Source organism: Nothobranchius furzeri, chromosome 2 (assembly GCF_043380555.1).
Source record: "Nothobranchius furzeri strain GRZ-AD chromosome 2, NfurGRZ-RIMD1, whole genome shotgun sequence".
Lineage (NCBI taxonomy): Eukaryota > Metazoa > Chordata > Actinopteri > Cyprinodontiformes > Nothobranchiidae > Nothobranchius > Nothobranchius furzeri.
Window position 1 is genome coordinate 22,537,368 of NC_091742.1, and position 10,898 is coordinate 22,548,265.

A 10,898-nucleotide genomic window follows, 5' to 3' on the forward strand; every position below is an offset into this window, starting at 1 on the left:
AAACACAAAACAAATGACTTCCCTGCAAATAAGAGGCAACTATGTTTATTCACAATCAACCTACAACGTAGCTAACCGGTGCAAAAAAAGTATTGTTACATCAACACATCCTAGAGTAATAAAATTATGACTTCATTATGTTTAAATACAAATATTTAACAGTCTACCTTTGTGCATATCATAGTCGTAATTTAGGAAGTTGCTTCGTGGGATGAAAAACCAGAAACAAAATCCATTCTGATGGCTTCGATAAAACCCAGAATTATGAAGCCTCTCACACGCAAATAAGATACTCAAATATTTAAAATATAGATTTTTAAAATATGTACCGTATGTTCACGACCATAAGGCGCACCTAAAAGTCCTAAATTTTCTCCAAAATGTACGCCGCGCCCTATGTGCGCCCATTGTATTGTTGTGAGACGCGAACGTAGTAGAAGACAAGGGGCGTGGAGAGAACGGCAAGGGGCGGATGTGAGCAAAGACGGACCCCGAATAGTTCAAAAGGGCAGGTATGCGCGGTATGCTGAACATTGTTCGGACGGCAACGAGACAGACTCTGACTGTGACAAGAGAGAACCTGGCGTGTTTGACTGTACTCTAGCCCAGTTGTTCTTATCAGATACAGAAGATGAGGACTTTGATGGATTTGATGATTAATTAATAAATAACGCACAACCAAACCCATATTTGCCCCCGCTGCCTTTTTTAATAAAACACAATTCAAGTCACACTATTTTCTTAGGCCTATTAATAACACACATGATTTTATTCATGTGGAAAGTTTGTGTGGTTAAATCCACCAACTACCAGTAAACGCATTCTGAACTTCAACACAGCGCATCAGAAGAGCACGAGCCGTCAGCGCACGCAATGAGGAACTGCACGTGCGCTCTAAACCAGGTCTGAACCAGGACTAGACCAGTAAAGTGAAACATGCTTTTGGCTGTTTATAATTTTCACAATGTCTGGTTTGCACTGATATGTTCCGAGTCCCGAGCCCGCACAGATGTTTTACCGCGCTCGCGCCCTATAACCCGGTGCGCCTTTTGTATGTGTTAAATACCAAAAAGACACCCGTAACTGAAGCTGCGCCCTATAACACGGTACGCCCTATGGTCGTGAAAATACGGTAACTAGATTTAAAAAATAATAAAGACAAGCTGCCTCTGACTAGGAAACCGATACATGCAGTGTCTCTTGTCTACACGTCAGATTTTTAACTGTACCGCTAAGAAAAAAGAATGCAGCAATCCTCTAATCAGAGGTGAGGGCCAGAGGGCTTTACATTCTGACTGGATAAAGGTACGCTTGTAACAAAAAAATAAATAAACCAGAAGCTCTTAAAATACATCAGTGAGCAGGAAAACACTGAATCAGAAGCAGGTGCTCCTCTCTAGGTGTGTGTTGTGTGAAAACATGCGCGGTATTGTCCCTCCATGCTGCATCCCTACCCGGAGTTCATTTTTAATTATTTCAGATCCCCTTCATCACCCTGGATGGTCTTTTTGATGCGCAGCAGGAGAGTTGTGTGCCACTGGTCCAGACGTGAGATGGAGTCGAACTCCTTTACCTGAAACGGGCAGAAATAAAAGCAAAACTACGTGTTTTGTTTCCTTTTATCAGTGGTGCCTACGTAAACACAGTAGGAGATACTAGCCCACAAACGGTAGCAAAAGACTTCACTCTCAGGTCGGACTAGCCAGGATCCATTGTAGCCTCAGCAGGTCTGTCATTGGCCCAAACTATTTTAAGTCCAGCCAATCACAGCACTCTACATTTGCAGAGAGACGGACAGATTTAGGCTACATTCACACTGCAGGCCTTGATGCTCAATTCGATTTTTTGAGTAAATTGGATATTTTTTAAAAACATTTTTATGTGGCTCTTCACATTATGACTAAAATGTGACATCAAACTCTCTCCAGTGTGAACGCTTCACAGCCCCAAAGCGACCCGCATGCGCAGAAGACAAGTCACAATCAGTGGAGTCTAAATCAGGAGAGGTGGAGTTATGATGGGAAAGCCTTCTCTGACCATTCATCCACAGGATCAGGATCATACCTGTCAAGTCTCCCGTTTTGGCCTGGAGACTGCTTTACAAATTGTAAACTATTGTACTCCTTATTCCCGCCGTCTTCCCGATAATTATTCAACAAAAATGTTCAGGTATTAAGTTAATTCCCGGAGACTGAGACCGGTGAGGCGCTTCGTTCCAGCAGCACCTCCCGCTCTCGTTCTCATGCTCTCATCTATTTTTAATTCCTAAACTTAACAGGTTGTCCAGACAGGCTCCTGAATTACTTCTGTCAGCGCTTCTCCTCAGGAACGTCAACACACGACTCCGCAGATTCAGTGACATAGGAGACAGATTTAATGCAACATGACCGTTCAGACGCAGACGCTTTCAAAAACATCAGATATGTATCACAATCAGTACTACATATAAAAGTGACCTGGATTGGATTTGAAAAAAAAATGGATCTGTGCTGTTCAGTCTGTCATTAAAAAAAATCAGATATGGGTCGCATGTGGGGGGAAAAAAATATCAGATTTGATGCGCTTTTGCCTGCAGTGTGAACGTAGCCTTAGCGCCAGAGCTGCAATGGAGAAAAACTACAAAGATGGCCTCGGCTCAGGAACAGCGCTCGCTGGCATCTACTTTGTATGATTTAGACTTTAGCTTTTCTTTGAGACATGAGCAGATGGAGGTACTTCAGTCGTTTATTTTGAAACAGGGTATCTGCAGGTTTAAAGGAGCCAAATTTAAGACTTTTTATGACCTTTTTTAAGGCTACTTTGACCAAATTTAAGCTATTTTTCAAATTAAATTTAAGCTATAATTTCCAGCCATTGCCTGCAACCGGTGCTAACCACGTCGCGAACGTGGGATTAGCCATCCAGTTACCATTAAACTTGCACTTCCCCATGGCGCAAGCTCCCACTAGTTTAACCAGCTAACGTGCTCATCTAAAAATAGTCCCCTTTCACAACCAACTGAATGTGTACGGTTCCACTTACGCCAACATCGTACACAAAAAATGCTGAACACTAACTAGAAATTCATGAAAATTTTATAGAAATAAAATAATCTTGTTTATTGGGTCTTTGGTAATTTAAGACATTTGGAAACTGGATTTAAGGATTATTTGTCATTTTTAAGGATTTCTGAGGACTTAAATTTGGAAAAGCAAATTGAAGACTTTTTAAGGACCTGCGGATACCCAGTTGAAAAAAGGTGTGTTTGCTTCTTTGAGACAGTTTGAAAGACAACTGCAGATTCCGCCCCACGACCGAGCTCAGTCTACGGGTCGTGGCCACACTATATAGTCATATATAGGATGGCTTGCCAGGCTAAGGAGATACACTAGAGATCTGACAACAGTAAAAACTGGAGAAGTTGCAGACTATTTCATACGAAATAGAATACGAAACTTACTGCCTCTGTGAATGCCTCGCTGTTCTGCTCCTCGTGAGCCTCCAGAAGTTTCTGTTAGGAGATGAATTTAAAAAAAAGTGCAAGTTAGCCTCAGAGATTCAAAATATAAAGAAGGGATTCTTCAGAGCATAACTTTGAGCTACCTTTAGCAACTTGCACTCTCTGGAGTCTGAGAAAGCTGGGAACATCTCTTCATATTTCTCCACTGCGATCTGTGGAGACACCCGGACGTGTTAAAAACAGCACTCCACTACCCGACATCCTGGGGGGACCACAGAGCTTACCTTAGCGTTCAGCTCATCAATGATGAAATGACAGAGAGAGGCTTTGAAGAAGTACTCTTTGGCGCTGTATTTCAACAGCGGATTGTCCATTGTGTTCGCTCCGACCTGATCAGATCGTACGATATTAATCTGAAACGCTTTGGTTGTGGAGAAAAGTGAGCGTGAGAACACACCTGCTCGTAGATCTCGATGGCCTTCTGGTACTGCTCCAGCTGAGCGCAGTACGCTCCCACTTTCAGCAGACATTTGTTTGCAGAACTGAGAGAAAGGGCCAAAAATATCATTAAATACAAGATTATGTTACTGAAGAAAGACTTGTTCATCACTTGGGTCTGCTTATTGGCATCGTACACGCTGCATAACAAGGCCACGTTTAATAACAGGAAGCAGCAGTAGCTCAGAAGGTAGAACGGGTTGTCCAGTAATCGGACAATTGCAGGCTCTCCCACCGGAGAATGCTGCTGTTGTGTCCTTGGGCAAGACACTTAACCCCCACTTGCCTGCTGGTGGTGGTAGGAGGGACCGGTGGCGCCTGTGTTCAACAGTCTCGCTTGTGTCAGTACAAGGCAGCTGTGGCTACATTGTAGCTCATCCCCACCAGCGTGTGAATGTGTGTGTGAATGGGTGAATAACTGATTGTGTTGTTTTGCACCTTGGGGGGTTGTAGAACCCTAAGTAGGCGCTATACAAATACAGGCCATTTACTATTTAAGCTATGCCCAGTCATCATGTGGTTATTGACATGTGAAATATGAACAGCAGCAGCTACGTGCAACACTTCCTGTGCAGCCAGGTGTTACGACCCCTGCTACTGGAAGAAAACGAAGAACCCATCCTCTTTGGGGACTGCTGTGCCAGTGCAACCAGCTGATTGGCTGCTTCAGAAGTTTCTGCCGACGCCCTTCTGCTTTGTTATTGGTGTGGCTGTGTGCAGCCTGGACTTTATGAGTGGCTGCACCTGTGCTAAGTGCAAGTTGGAGGGACTCGGGAGGATCAGGTGTTGAGGCTGATCAGAGGGAGCACCTTTGGTAGCTCTTGCCTGTGTGGCATTTTTGGTGAGGCCTTTTAGAGGCTTGGTTTTAATAAAAAAAATATATACTCTTAAACATTAACCTTGTGTCCTGACCTCCTCCTTTTGTTGCAGTCCCATGAGCCGGGCTGTAACAAAAGGAGGGGTCCGCTCCAGCAGAAAGGTCCTAATACCTCTGCTGTAACCACCATGTACTGATGCTGGTAGAAAAGTGACAAATAGAAGATTCAAGCTTTATTTTTTTTACATGGCATCAATACTCTGAACCTAGCAGTTAGCTCATCAATTCTTTAAACTATTTCTGCAAACGAAGGCAACTAAAGAAGCTGCCTACATGTAAAATCACGATTTGTTTAAATAGCTTTTTTTACATAAAGACAATTGATTTTTTTAAACCTTCTTAATAGAATAGATTTTACCTGTTTGACTCCTCTCCTTTGTAGTAGTCTGCTGCTTGTTCGTAATGAGCAATCGCCTTTCCAGAAACAAAAATAGTCACATGGAACACTTTTCTTTTAAAAAAATACTTTACAGACGATGTAATAAACATGTTTTCTGGTATTAGATGACTACCACAAGCTCTGACAATATTACCTTTTCAATATCCACAAGTTCAGACTCAAAGATCTCTGCGATACTGATGTGGTGTTTGGCAGCAATGGTGAATCTTCCCTGGAGGAGCAGGAGGAAGAGGGCAGAAACCATTACTGACTGTCAACTTTAAGGTCAATGAGGATGTTATGTTCCAGTCAAAGAGGCAAGGTGGAGCTACAAAGACTATCTCGTGGACAAACTTTAAGGTTATCGCACCAAATTCATGGAAGTAAGGATGGCGGCAGCCTTGAACCTGAGGGATTGAGTTACTCAGATGATATGGTTTTGGACTATGTTGATAAAGTCAAGTCACAACCAGAAATCCAAATATGAAATAATAACAAAAGCAGACTGACTGCTGTGGATGAGAACACAATCTAAGGGCATCTTACCATGTCTGTGTAAATATCGATGGCAGCATTTAAACACTTGATTGCCTCTTTTAGCAGCACAAAGAAAAGAGGAAGGGACAGTTAGACATCGTGTACACAACATGTCTGTATTGGATGTTAATCCAGCACAGAGACACGAGGAGAGCAAAATACAAAAATCACAGTTTTCTTATAATTGAGACATTACTTGAGGACTCGTGAAAACTTTTCAACTCTTCAGACTTCCACAAAATATGAAATATAAATTTATCCAATCACGGTGTTTCCTATCGTATCATATTTATAACATATAATAATAGTGAATGAACGAAAGGGTTGCAAATACAGAGCAACTGTTTTTCAAAAAGATGTAAACAAAACACAGATTGTCTGATGAAAACAACGTGGGAGAATCAATCAGATTATACGTAGAACTTTTAAGTTCAATAAAACGTTAGTTCAAAGAAAAATGCTGCTTTCTTTAAGTCTGGTTTCGGGACTGAGAAACTGGGAACTCGTCTGTAAACTATGTAGAGAAAATCATTATTAGTTTGTCGACATGTGAGGAATTTGTGTCTGTTCTGGTGTCAAGCCTGAGAAATAATGTATAAAGGGAGTCTAAATCACGCCCATCTACTTCTGGACCATGGGTCCCCAGAATAACTAAAAAAAAGTCTGCAAGTCATTGAAGCTATAAATGTTACTTTTTAATCCCATTTACGTGCCTTGGATTTCACATATGATGTCTGTGAATTTTAAAGACACATTTTGATGCCAAATACGCACTTATTTTCGAACGGGGGGAAACGTTATTTTATATTTCGTGTGAAGATACGTCCAGGACTATAGAAACACATCACCAAAGTGACGTAATTAAACCAGACACGGAGAAAACTGGAGGAAAAATGGCTGTAAGTTCAGCAAACTTCAAATCCTTTCTTCAGAATGACAGAGCCACTATAAATCCTCATTGGTCGCCAGAATAACAAAAAAAAAAGTCTGCAAGTCAATGAGGCTATAAACGTTATTTTTTGATCCCATTTATGTGCCAAGGATGCAAAAAAACAATATTTACTTTCAAAAAACTAATTAAAAATGAAATACTGGAGTCATACGTGCAAATCAATTATATTAAAATAAACTAAATAAATAAAGCTATAGAAGATGTGTGTAGGTATATTCATGTGTTTATGTATAAATATATGTATGTTTGTTTATGTGTTTATGTAGTGGATACGTGTGTATATCTATATGTATATGTATAAATGAAGTATGTGCGACTATATGGGCATGCGATGCACTTTAATGTATATATGTATGTGCAAAAATCCTTTTGCTTTTTGAATTATTATTGCAATTAATTTTTTCGTTCTTCTTTGGAGATTGAACTCGGGATAGCTAACCAGTAAAGCAATTACTTTGTATAGGCCAATTTATAATTATTGTTATTTCACTGTAAAAATGTTATTTTAGTTAAAAAGGGGCAGATAACATAAGTTTTCTTCTTTCTGTTCCCTTTTCATTTTCTTCGTTTGAGAAACCTCATTTTATTTGTTGGTATTGGTTTTTTTTTCCTGTTTTGGTAATAAAGGAAATAAATAAATAAATAATTTTTTTTAATCTGGCCATGTGGTAAGTAGCAGCTACGCTAGGGGAGAGCAGATTCTGTGGTGCAACATGTAGTCACGCTAATTACAAACTCTTACAAGCTGATAAATCTCAAAGACTGGCGTGATCGACCACACATCATTGCTTTTCATTTAAGTTGAAGTACAACATGTGTGCACTTCAGAGCGTACGGTAAAGTGGATTACAAAATAGCTCTTTTAGCCCCGTTGACTCATATTCCTTTTTTCATTCTTCCAGGGATCCATGAGCCGACCGCAAAGGAAAAACTGCTATTAAAAAATGTGTTGTAAAAAATTATGTTATTTGAGAAAAACAGAGCTCTTACTTTTTTTTCGAAGTTAATGCAATACACTCCGACGGCTAACATCTCTTTGACCACTTGAAATAAAAACAACTGTAGAGAATCAAGCTTTTCAAAGTGATATAACATAATTTAATAAGGTTGAACTGCTTGACACATCATCATTTGAGCACTATTTTAGGCCCTGTCCACACGTAGCCGGGGATCTGCCAAAACGTAGATATTTTTCTACGTTTTGGCCTGTCATCCACACGAAAACGGAGTTTTTTCACACGAAAACGGATCTTTTTAAAAACTCCGGCCAAAGTGAAGATCTGCGTTTTCTCCGTTTTGGGTGTCTGCGTGTGGACAGACAAAACTGGAGTTTTAAGGTCCGCAACGTCACTTTCCGCGACAAAAAATGCTGACATCACGTGTGCGACCTGTGTTTACACTAGCCGACAGCATGGATGCCCTCAGAGCTGCGCTCGCTTTATCAATTGTCCAAGCGCTTTTTGCTTGTTTGTTTTTGCAAGAGGAATTACTGCTCCTTGCGGAAGACCCCAGACGAAGGACGAGGTTAAGAACGGGGGAAGTACTGCCGCCTACAGGTCTGGCATGTCCTTAACAACGTATTTATCCGGGTACGTGTGGACAGAGTTTTTTTTTTTTACGAGGTGGTGTGGATGCAAGTTTTTGGAGGGGCGGATATTCGTTTTTAAAAAACCCGGCTACATGTGGACTAGGCCTTATTAGAAGGCTTTGAAATTGCTAGAGAGGACTGATCTAGTGCCACATTGATCGTGGACAATGTTCAAATGTGTGTGTTATTCTTATAATCCACTGTTTTGAAGGGGTGAATGTTATTCTTATTTACCAACCACAGTCTTACCATTAGGGTCAGACTTTTTGTAAGCATTTCCTGCATCGATGAAACTGGTGGCGCAGTCGTGTTTGTTCTGCAGCTGCATGTGAAGACGAGCGGCCTTGCAAAATGCATTTCCAGCAGCTGAAGAAAAGAGAAAAAAGGTGAAAGTTTACAGATAAAATAAATAATCTGTATTTTCCATGCACTTTATGGATCTTTTCTTGCTCTTTATAATACAGCATTAAAACTTTACAGAAATTGCAAATAAGACTTCTACATACCACTCCAGTTCTTGGCCATCTTGAACATGTTGGCAGCTCTGCAATACATCTCACATGCCTCCTCCACTTTGTGATGTCCTCTAGAAGAATACATTAAATAATGAGCAAATTATTACTACATTTAAGGCAGTTAGGTTTATAAATACATCTAATAAACTGGTTTATGTACAAAAGGTGACACATTTCCCAGTAGGATTCAATCCTGAGATTGCAGATTAGTCACAGAATTGCCAGTCTGCAGTAACATCTGGGAGTCGTCTACTGCAGAAATACTGGTAGAGTGAGTGAGCCACAAAGGACTAACACTGCCAACTTAGCAACGTTATCACTCTACAAATGACCTTGTGGAAATGTTTTACGGATTAAAGGAGCGGTCATAAAAAGCAATTAATTTAAAATCACTGATATGGGGATTGACAGGATTGGATAACCATACGCTGGGCTTTTTATCTAACATTGGCCTGTCTCCACCTTGCTGTGATTGATTAGCCAGCTAGCTAACTAACCGTGTTCAACAGCTGAAAACCGAAAACATCTGGTCAGAACCACTTACTACTTCTAAAGGTGTTCCTCAGGGCTCCATCTTGGGCCCAAGTCTATTTTCTATCTACACAAATTATGTTGCCAAAGCTGCTGGTAATTCTCAGATTCACATGTTTGCTGATGACGCCATCTTGTTCTCAGTTGGTTCTTCTCCCATCTCTGCAGCAGCTGCTCTTCAGCTCAGCCTCACCTCTGTATTTTCATAACCTCCATCTCTGCCTTAACGCCAAGACAACCAAATGCATCAACTTTGATAAGAGAACCCTATAATTTGAAAGAGCAAGTCACCTCTCGATCTGTCCTCTCTTCTTCACTCCATTCACAATAAGCATCACACTAGCTCATCATCCTCACCTCGCCTATATTTTTAGTCTTGACAGCCATGCAAGTGCTTCCTTACGGGAAGCAATGGACCTGGTAGTGGTAACGACCCTATAACCCCCACCCCCTGAGAATTCTAACCAAGCCAATCAGTGCTGAGCAGCATATGTCGCACACCATGGTGCTCAGTTTATCATTAACAGCAAAGATCAGAGATATCTGGGATCAAACGTCATGCTAATTGCCATTTGTGGATCTGAAACTGGAAAGTTTGGGAACCGTTGACCTAGATCCCTTTGTTTACATCCATTTGAAGATATATTTATACAATGATTTGTATGCATATTCTGTAAACATCAATTATTGAATAAGAATTAAAACAGCTACATAAGGTAGCAGATGTTTTAATGTTTGTTATTTATTAACACTTGTACAATCTTTGTGCTTCCTTGCTAATCTGAATGTTGTGTAGAGATGGGCTACGTGCCAACTTTTAGTTGCTGACACTGGACGGTACTAGCCGCTGTTCTTTGGTGCAGTGCTGTCTCCTTACCCTCCAAACATTCCGCCCAAAAAAGAGCCAGAAGACTTGACTTTTTTGTCAGCGTCGGCCATTAGCTGAGTCGCTTCCTTCTCTTTGCCCGAGTTGTCCATTTTTGTGTTACTCGGAGCAAACTCCTATTAAACGAGAAGATAGCCGCAGAAGATTCAGTTGAGTAGAGCACGGATTACAGCTGATTTAACGTAGGCGTAAACCCAGCCAACTAGAGGTTTAGGAGGACGCTGTTGCATTGTGGGAAATTGAGTGCCTAAAGCAGTAAACCAAAGCGGTGCAAACATTAAAAGACTACAACTCCCAGAAACGAAAGGAATACGTTTTTGCTAGCAAATACTACGTATACATTTATCGTATCTAAAATTGTAACATTAAATCTCTGTCCTGTATGCTGCAAGTTTATAACTTTATAAGACATAATGTGACATAAATTAAATGTTTTTTCTTCCACCGTTTTATAAAATTTTCTCGTAAAATTGCTCACAATTACCACTGTGGGCTTTTTACACAACAAACTGTCATTGCAGCATCTATTTAACTTCTGATTAATGAAAAAATAAAATGAATGGATGAAAAGGTCGCAATTTCCAAGGAACTTCAATAGTGCACATGGTTGTGTCCACAAGAGGGCGACAAAGCTGCACAATATATAAATACAGACATGCCGTATGTATATATATATATATATATATATATATATAT

At 40.5% G+C, this 10,898-nt stretch overlaps 1 protein-coding gene across 3 annotated transcripts; it reads right to left on the reverse strand.

The window, feature by feature from the left end:
* Positions 1-1,241: 1,241 nt before the first annotated feature.
* On the reverse strand, positions 1,242-10,407 carry napbb (N-ethylmaleimide-sensitive factor attachment protein, beta b). 3 transcript variants are annotated; one of them, XM_015948161.3, is made up of 11 exons: positions 10,194-10,407; positions 8,777-8,856; positions 8,520-8,636; positions 5,740-5,786; positions 5,348-5,425; positions 5,173-5,228; positions 3,897-3,981; positions 3,724-3,828; positions 3,583-3,651; positions 3,440-3,490; positions 1,242-1,573 (listed from the first exon to the last, which is right to left on the reverse strand). In XM_015948161.3, exons 1-11 carry the CDS (start codon positions 10,292-10,294, stop codon positions 1,472-1,474), a joined length of 891 nt encoding a protein of 296 aa, XP_015803647.1. In that variant the 5' UTR covers positions 10,295-10,407; the 3' UTR covers positions 1,242-1,471. The 3 variants fall into 3 exon arrangements, with proteins under 3 accessions (XP_015803647.1, XP_054604396.1, XP_015803648.1); XM_054748421.2 differs by lacking the exon at positions 10,194-10,407 and adding an exon at positions 9,608-9,755; XM_015948162.3 differs by lacking the exon at positions 5,740-5,786 and having other exon boundaries at positions 10,194-10,299.
* Positions 10,408-10,898: the final 491 nt, after the last annotated feature.